A 19,719-nucleotide genomic window follows, 5' to 3' on the forward strand; every position below is an offset into this window, starting at 1 on the left:
TTTGTGTATAGTGGAATAAATACTTGTTTTGGTTTCTCATGTTTCCCTGAAGGGGAATTGAGGGGTCAATGAAAGTAGGGGGAAAATTAGATCCTTGGACCAAGGAGAGAGCAGAACGTGTATTTAATGTCTAGACTCAGTCCAGTGGGGAAGTTTTGAATTCAAAATTGAAAATGCTTTGGGGCCTTTTTTCATCAACCTAAATACTATTTCTTTTATTTTGGTAGAACACGTATAACACAAAACTCACTACCTTCACCGTTTTATGTGTATAATCTAGCGGCATAAAGTGCATCCACACTGTTGTGTAACCACCACCACGACCCATCCCCGGAATATTTTCAAATCCTCAAACTGAAACCGTCTGCATTAAACACCAACTCCCTACCCGCCTCCCCCCTCCAGCCCCCTGTAACCTCTATTTTACTTCCAGTCTCTGAATTTGACTACACAAGGTACCTCATGTAAGTGAAATTATACAGTATGTGTCCTTTTGTAACTGGCTGACTTCACTCAGCGTGTTTTCAGGGTTCATTCAGGTCATAGCATGTGTCAGAATGTCCTTCCTTTTTAAGGTTGAGTGACATCCCATTGTACGTCTACAGCACGTTCTGTTTAACCTTTCTCCCACTGATGGACATTTAGGTTGTTTCTACCTTTTGGCTATTGTGAATAGTGCTTTAGTGAACATGGCGTGTAAACATTTGTTCAAGTCCCTGCTTTCAGTTCTCTTGGGTGTATACCTAGAACGTAAATTATTTTTTTCAGCGTTATCCAGTATTGGGGACGAGGGTCTGCTTCACTCAGATCAGGATTCTAACTGGGGAACCCGAGAGCATGCCTGGAGGTGCTCCTGACAGAAGGGCAGTCCCCAGTGTATGGTGCCCTCGCCCTGCTCAGCCAGGCCCCACACAACCACGGCAGAAAGAAAGAAACTCAAAGCAAGCAAGCCCGGCATTCCACTCGAAACTCCATCCCACTGAATTTCTAAGAAAGACAAAACAAAATGTAAAAATAAGGCATTTTTATTAAAAGTTAAAATGTCTTCCAAGTTTACACATACAAACATACTTCCACCACCACGTGGATTTCTAAAATCACCGACAAGCAGATACAAACCAGCCCAGCCAATGTGCATCAGGCCCTGGTCCCTGGGCACCCGTGCTGGGCAGGAGCCTGTGCCCTCAGAGGGGAACCGAACACCTACCAGCACCTCCGTGCTGCTGTCCCGCCCCAGGGACCAGCCTGCCGGAGAGGAGGGGACATCCCTGCCAGACGGACGGCAGAACAGCGCCGGGCTCCCTGCTTAGCTGTGCCCACCAGGTCTGCAAAGAGCCCCCTCCACCCGGACAGAGCAGGTCCATCCAGGCCAGCGACCATCGGCGAAGTTGCCAACACCGGCCGCACATTCCAGTCAACGGAGAGCTTGAAACAAAAGCCTGATTGAGCTACGGTCCATCAGATCAGAACCTCTTGGGGTGCCGCCGATCACATTTGCTGTCTGCAGGCTCCCTGGATTCCTGTGCCCACGGTGGGAGGGAACCACATTGGCCGCTTCTTCCTCAGCTCTTACCTGCTGAGAAGTCACCCCGGTTCTAACAGAAACATCTGGCGCATCTGAGGCACTTCTTGAGTTGTGAAGGTCCAACGCCCAGATGCTTAGTTTCTACCACTGATTTGCGAAGGGTTAAAAAAAAAATAGAGCACCCAGATTTCATAAAAAAATTTATTTTCATATAAAAGTGCCAAAATATCCACCAATGTCAATCTATTTCAACAGCCAGTTTATGCTAGTCATCCAAACACAAGCCTCTTTATTCACATTGTTTAAAAATCCGATTCTTCTTTTCACACATTCCCACAGTAACCGGAGTCCCTGGACAGCGGGAAATTTGCGTTCCTGTTGGCTGTGGTAGTCCATATGTCCAGGTTCATGTAGGCACGAAACGGGTTAAACCCCGGGTAGTATTCCTTGCACATGACCGCCTGGTTGTCCAAGTGAGTCGAGTGCTCCGTGGTGGGACTGACAGGGCAACAGTTGTCATATACGTCATTTTGAGGGGCCCAGATGGAACCAAAAAGTCCAGACATTGGAGACAAGCTTCGGGTGCTTGTGAGGTAGGGCTGAAGTGTACATGAGGAGGGAAAAAAAAAAGTTAAAAAAAATAAAGACACCTTAGATAGGCAATGTCAATGTCAAGGTTGACTACACAGCCGTGGATGCCACGGTGGTATCAGTCCAAGCTACTTGGAAGTGACTAAATTATTCTCAACAATCTGGGTTGCTGTCACTCCATTTCTCTCAAACGGAAGGTTGTGAGCGCCCCATCAAGCTAGAACAACTTATTTCAACCCCAGGAAGGACCCACAGTCAAACGCCTCTCTCTGTAAGAAAGGGCTGAGTAAGGTGGAAGGGCCGGGCTTTTAAGCACAGAGCGTGTTCAGGGGCAGGAAGCCCCCGGGCCTTGGTCGCCTACCACTGACTGACCTTCCTGGGATGTTTATTTCACCTCCTCCCAAAGCTGAAAGGTCAGCAGGACCACAGAAACACAGCTGTGTCCCAGACAGCTTCCTGGCCTGAGTTCGCTTTTATCAACAACCATCACTCCTCCGTGTGGCCGGGGTGTCTCTGTCACTGGGTGGCCAGGCCACTGGTGTCTGCAGCGACCCACCCCACCCAGCCCGGTCTAACTACGTGCAAGGGCCCCGCAGAGTGCGGCCGGTGACCAAAGGGCCTCGGCCAGGCTCTCCAGCTGATCTGAACCCAGCTCTAAAGCTCAGGTGAGCCCAGGGGGAAGGAAGCACCAGCAAGAAGCCGGGGCCCAGGCAGCAGGGCGGGCGGCACTGACCGGAGAACTGATGAGACCAGCGTGTCCCCAGGTGCTCGGCACGCTGGGGGGGCTGTTCCAGGCAGACTGGGAGCTGTGGTCAGCAAAGTCCGTCTGAACTGCGGCAGGACAGGGGAAGCCACTGGGGCAGTTCATGTTTTCTGTGACAAATGGGAGACATCGACAGAAGTGAACATTTTTCTGGAAAGAATGGAATTCTCACTCTCAGGCAAAAAAAGCTTTCCAGGCCTTACGATATGACCAGTTAAAGACAGACGTGGTGGGGGAAGGGTATAGCTCAGTGGTAGAGTGCGTGCTTAGCATGCACGAGGTCCTGGGTTCAGTCCCCAGTACCTCCTCTAAAAATTAATAAATAAACCCTAACATGGGGCCAGGGTTGAGAATCACTGGTCTAGACTCGTCTTGTCATCTGTAACATGCTACTCATAGGGACAGTTTTACTCTGAGAGGCAATTCATTGATAACCAACTGTCTTCCAGTTTAGCTTCGTAACCCTGATCTGTAGTTAATATCATCTGTCTCCTAATGGCTGATACTAGACTTCCCATACCCTTGGCAGCGTATTTCCGTGACTCTTAACAAAATGTGTTGTTTTGCATAGACAGTATGAGGTAAACTTCCAATTAGCACAAACTAAATCATCAACTAAACAGTCAGAGAAGTGGGTCCAAAGTAGCAGGATCTTTAAAATTGAATTTACAAAGCAATTATTTGGGGGATGGGAGTGAACAAGAAGGTTGCAAATGATGGGAGAGGGAGAGACACAAATAAGCATCTATGAAGAAAAATATAACTTTCATATTTTGCTTATGAATTAAAGAAATAAAGTAGCCATACTCCCAAAAAGAAATTAATTAATTAATTAACCCCCCTAAAAAAAACATAAAAAATGAAAAGAAATACAGACATAAAGTAATTACTCCCTGAGACACATCACCTGGGAAGCCCTCGGGGAGGATGTAGTTCCTCTGGGCTTGATTTTCTGTATTTGATAATGTGATGGGTAGTGTAAATACTACCATAGATTTAAATAGTGTCAAGATTCTTATTAATGCTGAAAATTTTCCTTTATTACCTGTCATGCCATTGTCAGCCACCTGCACACACACCAAATGCGTTGATTTAAGAGCAGAAGGCACCAGGCACTTCGCAGTTGTCAGTAAGAAGATAATAAACACAGCCTCACACGCAGGGAGAAAGTGCCCACAGCACCCCCTTGTGGCTATCAGAGAGCACTGCATATGCCAAAACCCAGATCAGTACAAGCAATTGTGCTGACTCCAGCCCAGGCATCTGTAATTTCCCACAATTGCCCCTCCGAGCTCCTTTCCTTCCTTCTGCAGCATCTCCCAGGGGCAGAAGAGTCAGGACATGCTGAAGAACAAGGAGGTAAATGATTCTATCTCACCAAGGATGTGTCTGCCTAAAGAGTAACGACTAAAGCCCTGGCCTCCCGACAGACCACCCACAATGTTAGGTCCACACAAATGCAGACGAGCCCGTCCCGCCTGATCTGAGGGACTGGGTGGATCAGGGTTCTGTGTAGAAGCCCCTGTACACTCGGGCTGAGGGGCTTCTTGAGGCCACATAAAATGACACACGGCAGGACCTACAGGAAGGACTGAGCAGCCTCCTGTTAGATGGCTCTCAAAGGCCACATTCTTTGCAGCTGGTGTCTTAGGTCCACACCCTCTCTGCTTTGACTTTCCCAGAATAAAAGGATGGCGCTGGGATGGTCCAAACAGCTCCTACCTTCTGGAAAGGCGTTGTAGTCATTCAGTTCCAGGGGGCAGTACACACCGGGAAACTGGCCTTCACAGGTCGCGCTCCAATCAATGAAACTGCTACAAAAAGCAAGAGGTCTAGTCTCAGAAACAGGATGTCAACTGACCAAGGGAAGAAAGAGGAAAACGGTTTACCTGCCTAGCATCCTCATCACTGCCAGTCCCTCAATTTTGGAAAATAAGTGGTGTACTTTATCGTCACGGAATCAAAGACTAACTCAGTGTGCTCATCACCCACGACCTACCACTGCAGGCTGGATGGCTCGGACTGGACGCCCACTTCCTTCACAACGGGGGTGAAAAGCACAGCCCAGGGCAAATGGTCAGGACTGTCGGAATAACGGTGCTGACAGAGGGTGACTAGCCTTGCATGGTGACCATCTCACAACGTGTACAAATATCAAACCACTGTGTTGTACACCTGAAACTAATGTGATATTGTATGTAAATTGTAATTCCCAAAAAAACCCTCAGAGATGGGAGTTTGATCTGTTGAGCAGAGAGAGCCAAGGACCCAGGAGAAAAGGGGGCCAGGGGAGCTTTTCTTTAAATGAGACTCTTATCATGAAAAGCAAATAAATTACCCAAGGATAAGGGGAATGGGTCCAAACCCAGCTTTCATTTCCCAGAGAATTACTTCCATTTAGACTGTAAATCATTCTCACCTGGTGTCAGATAGCAACCATGTAATGAGCAAGATCAGTATTTGAAAAACTGGCTCTCACTGCTAATTAAAAGGTATAGACTCCAAAAAGCGTCCACCCACGTTTGTTCTAACGGGAGGCAGACCCTGTGGCTGTGGCTTTGTTAACATGCGGAGGGCTGGATGCCATCCAGGGTCCCAGCACACGTCCAGGGGCTTCAACATGTCCCGCTACTTAAAGCCCACCCTCGGGGCAGGGCCAGCACTCGCTCACGTAAACCACAACCACACAAACTGTGACTCGTGGTAGGTGCTTGGATCCCAATTCCAATGTGGACTTTCACTACAGAAAGTAAGAAAGTAAATACCTCTATAATAAGCTGAACAAACAAACAACAAAACTTCAAATGGACTCTGATTACACATAGATATGAACATCTTCTCAAGTTTTCACAATTGAATGACATATCCGATGGTGAATTTAAGAAACTGCCATTGGGTAACGATTTCCCAGTACTCAAACTATTCGATCTTTTGATGTTTAAATGTGTGCAAGATGAATGCCATGGAAAAATGACAGTTTGTCTTCTGTGAGCAAGTAGGAATTATGAGCGACCGTTTTTGTTTTTTCCATTTTGTCTCTAATCTACTAATAGTTCATCTTTTCATTGAATATATTAATAGCTCATCTTTTTAAAAAGTGAAGCAATGACATGGTCACCAGCTACGTTACTTTTTCCCCTTCGTGTTTCTCTCAGTTCTTGGTTTGTTATTTATAAGACATCGCGATTCAACCAGGCAGGTGGCAGCACCCAGTTCAGGCGCCACGGGGCCAAGCGAGGCCATCTTCCGGTCGCCGGTGGGAGAGGAGGCCGTACCTGTTGGGTAGCGGGGCGGGTCCCTGCACCCCGGCCGGCACGCCGCTTTCCAGGGCGCAGCTGAAGCCGCTCGTCACACACACGGGCTGCGAGGGCCACAGGTCTCCCGGCGGGTACAGACCTAGGGAAGAGGATCAGCCTCTCATCTCAGTCCACCTCCCGGCCCTGCAGGACCAGCTCAACTTCACCTCCCTCCAGAAAGCACAACCCGGTCCCCCATCGTGGGGACCACTTCTGCCCTCCTCCAGCCCCGTCCGGACGTCAAGTGAACACACAGCAGGCGGCTTTGACCTTTACCTCAGACGGCAGGTACCATCGTCTCCTGACCCAGGTTACAAGACCGTTGTGATGACTCAACGGTACTCATGGGCCCGCTTTCTGCAAAGCCCCCAGATTCCAAGGACACAGCAGTGAACATGTTTGCATTCAAGTAAGCAGAGCCAAACAACAAACAGAAGTAAGAAGCTGGGGAAACGGTGCAGCCCCGGGGATAAGACACCAGGATTCTGTGGCAGTGGGGCGGGTGGGGACCAATGTCAACACCTGGGGAGGGACCACCGTGGACTCCAGGAGGCCTGGGGCACAAAGTGACATGAGTGATACCAGTTTTTCAGAACCGCCCCCGGACCCCTCCTCAGGAAGGAGCAGGGCTGGGGATGGCTCTCTAAAGCTGGGTAAAGGCCTGACTGCTGGGTCCGCCAACACCCGCCACACGGTTCTGAACTCAGTTTGATCACCGACCCCCTTAACCTTTCCAGGGGATGCCCCACTCGTGCACCTCCCAGCAAAACACCTGTCAGCACCTCTGCTGGTCTCCCGCCTTCAATGCCATAGCCACTGCTCAGTCACTCATGGGATGGATGGATGGATGGATGGATGGATGGATGGATAAATGGATGGATAGATGGACAGATGGATGCCACTGGCTGGTGGCATGGACTAAAGGGACAGGCTGGCCATCTGCACACAGGCAGTGCCTCCACATAGAAAGACGTGACTCAACCATTCAAAATGACTTGGAAACCCAAAGGTTTGCCAGCCAGCCAGCTACACTGGGGACACTGCTTGCCTGTGCCTCTGCCATGGGGGGAGCCCAACAAGTAGACACAAACCTCCCTGCACCTGCTGTGTGGGAGATGGCGGTAGTCCCCCTCCTGTAAACCCGGAGACTGGCCGCTCAGGGTGGCCAGAGAGACCTTGGAGTGTTTAAAGAAACAGCACCCCTAGACCACGTGGCTTTCATAGTGTGGAGGTCTCTCAATGAGGGGCTACCCTTGGCCATGCAGGGAGCTTCCCAGAAGGATCACTTGTGGTTCACGCACCTCCTACGGGCAGTGTTCACCACGAGGGAGCCGTCCAATTAGAAAAAGTGGGATAAACTTTGCTAAAATGAGCTGAAGTGGTCAAAGACACCCCCTTGGCCCAGAAGTCATTCAGGGCAGCCTCAGCCCACTGGTCAGGGCTGCTGTGGACAGCAGTGCCCTGGACGCCCTCCGGCCGGCCGAGGCCCAGTCTAGCCGTCACTAACACCTCCTGCCGTGCCTGGAGAGGTCAGGACAGAGACGTGAGGAGCGAGCCGCCCGGCCTCCCAAGGAAGACCGGGGGTTTACGGCCTCGCTCAGCGGCTGGGTCGGGACTCTGCGCAGCAGGGCTGCAGTCAGCGCTGCAGGGCAGCTGCACCCTGCTGCTTGAGTCCTGTTGAGAGCAGTGGGAACTAGATGCTGTAGGAGCCAATTAAGAGACTCACTGCCCCCTTCTGTCCATCAGATGAACCAAGAACTGCTTACGGAGTGATGTCCTCATGAGCAAAGGGACCAGAAGCCAAGACCACACAGAAACAAGGGGCATGTGTGCTGCCAGGAGACTGTCCTCTGTGGGTCTCACCTTCCTGTACTTCCTGAGACCCGATGCTCTGGCTGTCCACATTCTGACCTACCATTTCAAGGGTATTTGCTAAACAAAGCCTCAGAAGATAGAGACAGGGTCTCCCTTTAGAGCAGGGGGCAAGTTTGTTTTGTCCAACACAATAAAGGTAACATCTCCTGCCTCTTATAAAAAACACTTGGGCTCCATTAGCTCAGGGCTCCTTTCCTGTCATGCAACCACTGACCACTGCATGTGCAGGCGGCCAAGAGACTGGCAGCAAGGGGGCCTGAAGGAAGTGTGCCGGGCTGCCTGCGGTGCTAAACGTCCTTTGCCTCTGACCCAGGAGTTCCCTGTCTTCTGCCAGCATCTGCAGAATCGTGGCAGACTAGCTGGTTAGCTTGTGGTTAGGGTGAACGCCTCAGACCCCTCCCAGTCCTCAACAGTGACGTGATCTGACTTAGGTTTAACACGATCCCTCTGGCTGCTGTTAAAAATAGACGGCAAGGTGGTGACGGATGTTAACCAGACTCGCTGTGCTGACTGTTTTGCAACATATGCAGATGTGCAATCATTATGCCGTACACCTGAAACTCATATAATGTTACGTATCAATTACACCTCAAAAAAAAAAAAAAAGAGAAGAGAAAACAATGAGACAGTAGTGAGGAGAGAGCAGAAGCAGAGAGACCTGTCCGGTGGTCACGGTGACTACCTAAGTGAGGGATGACAGCGGCCTGGACCAGGGCAGTCACGGTGGAGGTGGGAGGAGTGAACAGACGCTGGATGCATCTGGAAGGCAGACGGCTTTGAGAGTAAGACAACAGACTGTGCGTGGGGGACAAGGAAAAAGGCGACGCTGGCACCTAGATTTCTGGCCTGAGTGACAAGACAGACCAAGTGGGGAGCCGGTGAGGAGCAGGACTGAGGGAGGAGGTGGCAGTCACTCTGGGACATCTGTGCGTCCCCCAAGGACAGAGGGCACGTGGCAAGTGGCTGTATGAGGCCAGACTGAAGGTACAGAGGTGGGAGTTGTTGGGGGAGGGGGAGAAGCTGTGAGGGGGACACGACCAGCAGGGGAGCATGGGCCTGGCCTCCCGGCGACAGCGTCCAGCATGGCAGAGGGGAGGAGGAATCGCACAGGGACCCCGGAGGGTACAGCCAGAGCAGAATGTCTTGGGTCCACAGGAGGTCGACTTGAAGACAGAGGACAGAGTGTCGGATTTGCAGACAAGGAAGTCACTGGTGCCCTGCAGACACTGCCTCAGGGCATCACAGCACAGCCAGTCCACAGGGTTTGGGGGAGAACCAGAGAAAGGGGTCGGAATCAGCAAGCTGTTCCCCTAAACAAAGGGGTCAGGAGCCACTAGACAACAGGGTCAAGGGAGAGGGTTTTGGCTGCTGTCGGTTTTTCAAAGACCGGAGAATTACAGGATATTTGCACGCTGCTGGGAACGACTCTTTAGAGAAAACCCGATGCTGGCAAGGACCCTTGGAGGGGAGGGCTGCACTGGCACCCCACAGGTCGCAACACGAAAGGAGCAAGGGTGACAGGTGGCAGATGGAGCAGGGGAAGATCTCTAACTGCTTCTCTCTTCCCCAGCGAAACAGGACGCAAGATCGACTAGGAGAACCAGGCAGAGATGCTGGAGGAGGGTCGGGGGTGAGGAGCCCAGGGAGATGCAGCCGCTGCCCGGGGAGGATAGCGTGTTGACAAGCAGCTGTGTTCCAGTCTCGCTCATCAGCACAGAAACAGGCAGAGAAGCTGGAGAACCGGGCAGAAGCACGACTGCGGCTTTGCATAGGGGGTGCGATCACGGGAGGGGAGGCGGGGAAGTGATGTAACAACAGATCAGAGAACTGAGGCTGCGCACACGAGGGAGGTGATGGGCAGGGAGACAGGGACAGGACCGGGGCTCTGCAGACAGGAACTGTGGACAAGTTCTATTTCTTTAGTGACTTTATGGTCTAGCCAGGGATTGTAACCCATCGTCAAAAAGAAATAGATTATTAGTGAAGACAAGGTAAAAGACACCTGAAACACACACACACACACCCATGGATTAAGACACTAGATGACATACAATTCTCCAAACTGATGACAAAACAAAGACAGAAGAACACGTTGAGATGTGTCTGTTGGACACAGGTTTTCTCCTTCCCCACCATCAACTACATCCTCTCCCTCTTCTATTACCTCCAAGAAAAAAGGTGGTACCATTTAAACATCCCAAATCTCACCTCAACAAATTACTGAATTTAAGAGGTTCTTTTCATTGAAAACTAATTTTACTGGACTAGTAATCAGATCGAACTCACAGTTCATTTATTTCTGTTGATAATTTGACAGCCAGTCCAAAATGTGACCAGAGGACAGCACAGAAGCCTCATGCCTTCATAGTAGAACAGCTCCACTGTGCAGAGCAGCGTTTAGCTCCCACACGATTTACATGAGCAAACATGCGTATCGGAGCCGAGCATGCCCGGAGGGTGAAACGCACCAGGCTCACCCTGCAGAGCCCTGACCGGGTTAGGGAGGAAGGAGGCACAAGAGGAAAACAGGAGCCACGAGACCAACCAAGGCGAGAGAGGTTAAGGGGAGGGGAAAGGGAGAAGAAGGCCTGGAGGTAACCTCCGGGACAGACCCAGGAAGGAACAGGCTTCCTTCCCGCCGGGTCTGCACTCTGCGCTCTGGGGCCACAGACCCCCGCCTGGCAGGGGCCGGCAGAAGCTAAGAGATCGGTGGGCTTTGGGGCAGGAGGAAGGCTGGTCACTGAGGCCGGCCAACAGGCTTCTGCAGCAAAGGGAGGAGGGTGAAGACGCAGGGGAAGCGGAGGTCGGCTGATACAGGTGACAGACCCTCACCCTCGGTCGGCTCTCCAGCTGGCCTGCCACCACCCTCTATTTCTGCCATCTCGGATGGGAACAGGGAACTAAAGGCAGTGGTATTTAGAGGCACACTGCTGCTTGGGGGCCACAGGCCATCTGTGCCTCGTTTACCAGGAGGGGGCTGAGGGCCAGTGCAGAAGGGCAGCTGAAGTCAGAGGCCCCGAGGATGCCCGTGCAGAGGACAGGTGCCTTCCCGAGGCACGAAAACCCAGAGCCATGGGGCCCTGGGCCCTGGTCCCCAGCCTGCCTCATCCACCCCCCAGTTCCCCGGCCAGCAGGGCAACAGGGACCCCTGGCCGGCATCCCGAGCAAGAGGAACAGGCCTCACCTTTGTCTTCCTCAACACCCGCAGGTCCAGCAGGAAGGCTGGGACAGGCAGCATTCGAGAACCGGGGGAGGTCACTCGCATCTCTGCGGGGAGAGCACGAAGAGGGGAACTACTGACTTTCTGAACAAGGAAATACTGAATTTGTATGACCCACTCTGAGTTTTTACATGAAAGCCTCCCCTCAAAAACATACGGATACTGGAGACACAATGTTACACACCCAGAAAAGGGCTGGAAATGTTAACTTCCCCAGATCCAGCCAAGTCTTGTTTTAATAAACAACAACACGTTTTAACCAAGGTAACTTCGGGCATCGATCTGCAGTTTCCAATCCACCTCCCACCAGTGGGAAGCAGTTCTCTGCCCCAAATTACTCTCTACCCCAGACAGAAACAGTTCGCACAGAGCCTCCCTTGTCCAGTTCCACTGAATGACACCCTCCTGTCCCCTCAAGGAGCCTAACACTTCCTTCCACTTCTCACTCTGAAGCCCTCTCCTTCTTACGTCCCCTCCCTTTCTCTCTCTCAGTAAATGGGGCTTGTTTATCTTGTCCGATGCTGCAGAAATCAGCACACGGCGAAATTACAAATGCGGGTCAACTAGGTTCCTGCAAACTTTTCTGAATCATCAGTGCTATTTTATTTCGAGTCCTAGCAAAGAGTAGATGGTTCCCATCCCTAACTCGTGTTCTTCCTACTTTCAGGAATGAGATGTTCTCTAACGTGGCCTTATCACTGAAAGGACCAGCGATACCCGATGCTCCCATGGGACCGTGTTCACCTGGAGGGACCACATGCTCTGAACTGTTAATAAAATCAGACTTTACTTTCTCACATCCTTAAAAGGTGTTTATATTTTCGCCTGCAGAACCAAGTGCAAAGAAAAAACACACTGAATGACAGGAAAAGCAGTACCTAAAACACACTGCAAAAGCTGGAAAATGAAACACTTACGTGGGGTTGCAGATGTTATGAGAAAGATTCAAGATGATGGGGGTTTCGGGGGGAAAGTCACTTTGCAAAACACTGTCTCCTGCATAAAAACAAAGAGAGGATCACAAGTTTTTACAAGCATAATTCAACTGTATATATATTAAGACACAGACTGCTAATATCATTAACCGCAGATGAGTGATTTTCACTTTAAACTGACATTTACACATTGAGTAATTTAATTTTTTTAATTAAAAATTTTTTTATGTATGTATATGCATAAAATGTGTGGGATCATACTTCAGAAACACTTTGCCTTTTTGGTCTTTCACACCGTTAATTATAATGGGGACATTTTCCTGGTACTTATTATACAACCTCCGGACACCCCCAGACTGCATCACATGCCACCGTGTCACAGCAACACCTTTCTCGTTCTCCTGTCGCTGGCCTTATGCCCCCAGCTGCACTTCTATCAGGCAGGCTGTCTTCAGTGACCAAGAAAACCATTCCTGCCCCCACATAAAACGCCACGAGCAGGGCCTACATCCAAGTCCGTGCATCCTCCACGCTGGCGATACTGTCCCCGCAGATGGGGCGGGGCTGGTTTGGTTCCTGGGGCTGGGAATAGCTTATCATTTATGTGTGAGACACAGCACACAGTAATAAACAGATACACAGTGTATGTCGGTGGCACTGAAATTTTAGGAGGGTTGTTAGGCAAACGGTGTCCACAAAGGCACCTGCTGGAGGGGCCAACGATGAGAAAAAGGCTGAGAAACAGAATCAACTCACAAGTGGGCGTTTGTCTAGGTTGCTATGGTACCAGGGCCCTGGACTGTCAGACGAGACCTTCTTTACAGGTACCACTGCTGGCAGGAGGGAGAACAGAGGCCAGCAGAGAGGCTGCTGTACGGAGAGGGAGGTGGGGGGAGTGGGCTGGGCTCTGAGGGAGACGTGGGGTCCAGTGTGTCCAACGAGCCACACGACCCCTCTGAGCCCGGGTCCTCTGCACCCCACAGAGCGAGCACCCCACAGATGCCACGGTGACACCAGCGGGAATCCCTGCCCTGATACAATGCTTAACCACGTTCTGTGTCGACTGTAACAGTGAAAAGGGGTGAATTAAATCCTTACATAGACACTGAGCTGTAACAAATGATGCCAAGGGAAAAGCAAGCCACAATGTGCTACCCTGAAGTACGATCTCCTTTGTGTAAATTAAAACAATTCTCTATTTTGTTGATGGCTGTGTGAATGTAAAATAAAATATGGACTAAAAGAATACACGCCAAGTCTATGACATTGGATGGTGAGTCTCTCAAGGAGGGGGAAATGGAACAGGCTATAAAGTATTATTCTTTAAAAACAAAATTAGGACAAATCTGACAAAATTAAGAGGAATTAATTCTGGGTCACAGAAATACAGATGCTGCTTCCACCTTTCCTGCATCTTCAAATTTCTCAAAGTGGGGACCACTGTTTACAGCAACGTTATTCATGATACCCAAAAGGTAGTGTCCATTAACAGAAGAATGGACAGACAAAATGCGGTATATACCCATGACGGAATAGTATTCAGCCTTAAAAAGGAAGGAAACCTTGCCATGTCAGAACATGGGTGAACCCTGAAGACATCATGCTAAATGAAACAAGCCAGCCACCGAAGGACAAATCTGTGTGACTCCCCTGACCAGCTACCAGAGTGGCCAAATTCACAGACAGCAAGTGGAGCAGAGGTCACAGGGCTGCAGGGGCGGGGAAGGGAAACCTGGGGTTGACTAGGTGCCGAGTTTCTGTTTGAAAAGATGGAAAAGGTCTGAAGATGGACGGTGGTGGAGGTTGCAGAACAATACGAATGTACTCAATGCCACTGAACTGTACACTCAAAAACAGTTAAAATGGTAAATTGTGTTGTGTATACCACAATAAAAATGTACAAGTGAAAACGTGGGAATTCTTCCAACTGTTTCCAAGATGGAGACTTAAATAATAATACTACTAATAATAACAGATGGAGGAAGGAAGGAAGAAAAAGAAAGTGGATAAAATTCAAAGCACAGCAAACACTCAAAGGCACAGGCATCTGTGCTCCGGGCCGGGGAGGCAGCCCTGGCCCCCGTCCTGGGTCCGGAGGAGGGCGGGGAGCGGGGCCACGACTCAGCCCCGGACTCACCGGCCGGCTGGAAGTGCTGGGGGCCCGCCGTGAGCTTCTTGTCCCCGTCGGAGCTGCTGGTGCTGCTCCAGCTGCCCCAGCTGCCCCGGCTGGCACGCACGCTCCCCGAGGAGCTGCCGCAGTCCGAGCTGGAGTCTGAGCAGGACTTCTCCCCGCACTTCTTCCTGGAATCCTGGTAGTAACCCTCTGCAGGGAGGAAGAGAGGCCACGTTCACCTACACAACGTTCAGGGCGAGGCCAACTCTCATCAAAGGAGGGAGGCCAAACTATGAAGACGGCAAGGTTCAACTTCAGATCCGCGACCTCTGCTCATCCAGAGAGAAGAAAAGTTAACTTATTTACCAAACAGAAACAGACTCAGACACAGAAAACAAACTGGTAGTTACCAGGGTGGGAAGGGGATGGGAAGGGATAAACTGGGAGTTTGAGATGTGCAGATACTAACTTCTACACATAAAGTAGATAAACAGCAAGTTTATAGTGTAGAGCACAGGGAACTATATTCAACATTTTGTAGTAACCTATAATGAAAAAGAATAGGAAAAGGAATATATGTATGTACATGTATGACTGAAACATGATGCTGTACACCAGAAATTGACACAACGCTGTAAACTGACTATACTTCAATTAAAAAAAAATTAACTGAAACTAATGATGGGACCTTAAGAAACCGCTGGGGTGAGCTGTGCTGTGCTAAGTGCTCTGCTGTCAGATGGACAATTAATGCTGTCTGGGGCTCAGACCGTCAATTCCAATAATAATCTTGACCCCAAAATGGTTCTGGAAATAACAAGCATTTCTCTCAAGAAAATCAAAGCTATTCTACTGGACTGGAGATTTATAGGTAATTTCTTTATTAAAATGTCCACCAAGAGTTCCAGAGTGGGTGGGAAGAACCTCTAATAAGATCCAGAGGCAACACACACGTGTCAAGGGGCTGAACAAGAAGCCCCGCTACCTCTGCGTACTGTCTCGGGTGCACTGATGTGGGCACATGTCTGGGAACATGGGTGTCAGCGGGAGCACCCCAACTCTCCCGCCTGGCACCCAATGTGCACTGCCCTACCCTGGACCCAGCGCTGGGTGCCCTCTACCACCTCCCCCCCAGGACCCAACCCATCAGCCCTCACGGGGCAGCAGCCTGGCTCTGCGGGAACCGCCTAGCGCGTGTGCATGAGAACAGCCGCTGTTCTCACCTGCCTTTTCCCCACTCCCCTCTTTCCCGAGGAAGTCAGTCCAGAGCAAGCACCCACCGTCCCTTCAGGAATCTGCATGCGCAGAGATGAGAATGGCTACGTGTCAGGGGAGGGGGAGGTCGGGAGGGGCAACAACACTAGGGAAAGAATCTCAGAAGAATCCCAGCACCTGGTCTCCTCCTGACAGCATCCTACTCGGGCTCCAGTGAGCTACACTGCCTGGGAGGTGACAATCTCATCAAGACACACTGGACACTCCCCCGGAGAAGCAGCAACCCCGAGAGCAGCACGTGGGCAGCTCAGCAAGGCTCCATACCTGCCTCTCCCTGCGCGGCAGGTAAGCTGCGTCCCAGGCCAGCATCTGTTTTACACGTTTCCCCGGGATTTTCCTGGATGCACCAGCTTCTTACATCCAGGTCGCCACTCAGCTCTGACCTTTCCAATTCACTGCACACAAGCTTTAATTCACTCTGTTCAGAAGGCCTGGAAGAGCCACCAAAAAAAAAAAAAAAAAAAAAACCACATCACGTGTTATCCTGCAAACATACCTACTTGATTTCCTCAAGACTTATCCGAGGGGAGAATACGAATCTGGGACAACTGGAGACCCCTTCTCTTTGGGTCTGCGGGGAGAAGATGATGAGGAAGGGGGAGATGTTATTACTAAGGACAAGAGTTTGCCATTTCAGAATCAGAATTAAGTCGATGCTCATTTAATCTCTTCATATTTTTCAGCAAGAGGAATAAAACTCCGCAGGTTAAGCGAGTCGCCCAAGGTCCACTGGCAAGTGGCAGGTGCAGAGACAGAACCCACAACTCTTGGCATGTCTTCCTTGGTTCTAGTGTAAAATATGATTCTCAGCAGGTGAACATGCCCGTGGTGTCCAGGGGGAGGTCCTGAGTGTTAACTTAAATCTTTCCTCATTCATCCACTTAAGCAAACATTTGCTGAGTGATGACCACGAGCCACATATTGTTAGGAAAAACAGTGCAGTGTCTGCAAAGAATGAAGTTCCTCTCCCAGGAGTTCATAGTCCAATACTAATCTCTCTCTGGCTAGACCGTGAACTTGAGGAAAGACCTATAACATAGGAAACACAGAAACACGTAGAGAATGCTACAGGAATGCTTAGATGATTACTGCATATGGTCCAACTTCAGCAGCTCACGGCAGGTTTGGAGGGTGGCAGGTAAGACTAGATATGTGAGTTGGAGCCACAGTCTCACTCGTTTCTGACCGCTCGGGCTAAATGGCGTACAGAAGCACGAGCCAAGGAAACAGACAAGCCAGTGACAGTCACCTCCTTAAGCATCGTGTTCTCAAAACATTTTGACGAGCTACAAGCTACCTGGGAATTACTCTTTAACAACTTAATTTGTTTCTTTAGCATGTCAGAAATCTGCTTTTAAAAACACATCAGAACATTTCACTGGCGAAATTTCACTCTAGTTTTCTCTCTCTATTCCACTTAAGTCCTTCAAATTTTTACGAAAATACATGTAAAGGAATACAAGGGGTGATTTTTCCTTTCTACCGGAGACCACATTGCAGCTTTCAAATAATTCAGCCTAAATGAGAATAACTACCAGTCAGTGACCAGGATTCAGTGTTAATAATCATCTGACCATGGGTATCTTTCTTTTTTCTCTATTTGCATTTTGCTGACCCTGCTGGGGTCACCTCCCCAGAGCAGGACGTGCCAGGGGGCGCATTTCAGGGCTGAATCCTAAGGTCTGAGCTCCCGATCACAACTTCTGTGGGAACCTGGAGACAGACACTGTAAGTAGCATCTTATGTGCCCCCATCAGGGGCTCCTGCCACCAGGCGGAGGCTCTGCCAGAGCTCCCTTCCAACCAGAGGAAGTTCAGCGAGGTGCACCCCTCTCCCCACACCAGTTTGGACCTGCTAGAGGACAAGCTGACAGAAACACAGTTAAGTGCCGAGCTGGGCTCATAGGAAAGAGAAATCCCCAGTTGCTGGAACTCAAAAGAAAAGCCAGAGTGGTGGGCACGGAGGGGCGTCAAGGGAGGAAACACACCTCGCCGCCCACTCAGGGCGGGTTCAGGGAGCTGGGCCTGAGTCTCCTTCATAAAACCAGGCCCAGGGAGGTCACTGCTGCTGGAGGCGCTCCCCGTGCCTGTGTGCAGGGCGTTGGAAATCTAACCCAAGGAGTCAAAACTCAGAGACGACACCACCAGGTGGGGATCTGGAGTCAGAAAGCACACACTCCTGACCTGGTGGAAAAATTCCTCAAGCTGCAGAACTGACCGAAAATTCAATGGAAAGAGAGATTTCTGGAAACCCAGAAATATGGGATAACCACAGATAAGATACTGAAAGCTCAGGGAGATTAAGTGTCTCAAGGAAGCAAGGGTTCCCTAGGAGAGGGCCTAACTGGTTCACGGCCGGCTCTGCCCCTTCCAGCAAACCACGGGGTGTCCGCACCTCACTGCCCACAGCCCCGGGAACCCACCTTCTGCAGGACTGAAGGGCCTGATGGTTCTGTGCATGAGGAGGATTCTCCTTCATTATCAGGACCCCAGGCAGCCCAGTGGGGTCAGGATCAAGTGGGGACTTGGGCTGCCTGTGCCCAGGGTTTCTCTCTGTGACCCGCTCCACCAGCGCTCTTGCGTGTCACAGGCAGAAGGAAGGTCCTGGTGTGGAGGGGTGTCTATGCTTTTTCCCTAAAAGCACCCACAGCTTTTAGCATTTCATTAAGTAAAATTTTAAAAATAGGTTCATGTGAAGGAGTTCTCAACAAAATAAATAAAAATGGAACCAGAAGATATGTTAATTTTAAGAATATTCATTTTCATAACATATTTTTATCTCAAAATCCAAAACTGCCACTCTCATATTACCTGTATCCAACTTCACAAAAATAAGATTGAAAGATAAAGAGCTAAATGGAAAACTGCAGAGTAAATAATGGATGAAGATTTTAAAGGGACTGCAAACACGACGTACCTCAAGACCTGGGCAGCACTCCTTTTCTTGTTTTTTCTACACGTTCGATTTTTATTCCAATTTAAATTTTGTAAACTTCCTTCTTTTTTCTCCTGAAGCTTCTTCTTCCTAGAAGGATCTTCTTGCTAAAAAGAAAAAAAAAAAAAGGCAACTTTTAGTAAAGGCTTAAACTTACTAAATACACATTATAAAAAAACTTCTGCATGATTTTTTTTCTTTATAACTTTTGAAGACCAACACAGTCTGGATTCAGAACATTCCAGCACTGGTGAAAACTGAGACATACATTTCTTAGTCTCCAGTTTGTTTTCATTTCCTTTTTTTCTCTACCTCCTTCAACCTCTGCAAAAAAGAAAAAAAAAAAAAAAAAAACGTTGCCTATAAAATTCCTCAGGGGCTAGAAAGGCAAAACATCTGTTAGCAATTTATGGTCAGCTTGCTGTTAGCCTCAGTGGCAATAAATCCTCCATCCTTCACCTGTTTATTTGGTATGTGCAATTCGCATGAATTAACTACTGAACAAAAATCACGTAAAAACTCAACTTAGGAATAATTTATGTATTTATGCTTGTGTTTATAGATGAACTTTAAGAGAACAGCCAAAACTCCAGAGAATGCTCCAAACAAGTTTAAGCTTTTTAAGTAAATAAGGCAAGAATATGCTTGATGTTTTTTCAATGTGGTTCTGAAAAGCAATTGAGCGTGAGATACAAATACAGTATAGATAATATATCATATATTATATACATAGACATCCTTTTTTTTTTTAATTTGGGCTTTTTCCCCTTTTCAGTATCAGGCATGGTCTCCTAACAGGCCCAAGGGGAGGGGGTTCCCCTGACCTTTAACATTTTAAAGTAGTTCGCGTCTTACGCCTTCTAACACTTAACTCTCTCTTCCTTCCATCACGCTGCCCCTTTAAAACAGACTCTGCACATGATACATCTGGGCACTGAAAGCCTCGTGTATCTATTAAAGCAATACGCTCACCACAATCAGCCAACACTAGACATACAATGAAATTGTAACTCTACATGTGGTGCGATTATGGTATTTTTTGCTTTCTTCTTTAGACTCCTCTATTTCCCCCCAGTATATATTAACTTTTTTTCTGATTCTGAAGGTATTTTGAAAATATGACAAGTTAAACACACAAAACCCTATCCTCCAGGACCTTCTGCTAATTGTTTTAAGCTTGATGCTAAATACT

At 49.2% G+C, this 19,719-nt stretch overlaps 1 protein-coding gene across 3 annotated transcripts in view; it reads right to left on the reverse strand.

The window, feature by feature from the left end:
- Positions 1–1,712: 1,712 nt before the first annotated feature.
- TMEM131L (transmembrane 131 like) overlaps positions 1,713–19,719 on the reverse strand; it is a 159,737-nt gene continuing 141,730 nt past the window's right edge. For all 3 annotated transcript variants that reach the window (XM_031464452.2, XM_064488977.1, XM_064489019.1), the window contains exons 27-35: positions 18,510–18,634; positions 15,858–16,024; positions 14,343–14,528; positions 12,188–12,266; positions 11,235–11,317; positions 6,155–6,275; positions 4,602–4,693; positions 2,850–2,989; positions 1,713–2,124 (exon numbers count right to left, since the gene is read on the reverse strand). In XM_031464452.2, the coding sequence (XP_031320312.2) occupies positions 1,849–2,124; positions 2,850–2,989; positions 4,602–4,693; positions 6,155–6,275; positions 11,235–11,317; positions 12,188–12,266; positions 14,343–14,528; positions 15,858–16,024; positions 18,510–18,634 (1,269 nt within the window). In that variant the 3' untranslated portion in view covers positions 1,713–1,848. The remainder of the gene's footprint in view (positions 2,125–2,849; positions 2,990–4,601; positions 4,694–6,154; positions 6,276–11,234; positions 11,318–12,187; positions 12,267–14,342; positions 14,529–15,857; positions 16,025–18,509; positions 18,635–19,719) is intronic.

This window comes from Camelus dromedarius, chromosome 1 (assembly GCF_036321535.1).
Source record: "Camelus dromedarius isolate mCamDro1 chromosome 1, mCamDro1.pat, whole genome shotgun sequence".
Lineage (NCBI taxonomy): Eukaryota > Metazoa > Chordata > Mammalia > Artiodactyla > Camelidae > Camelus > Camelus dromedarius.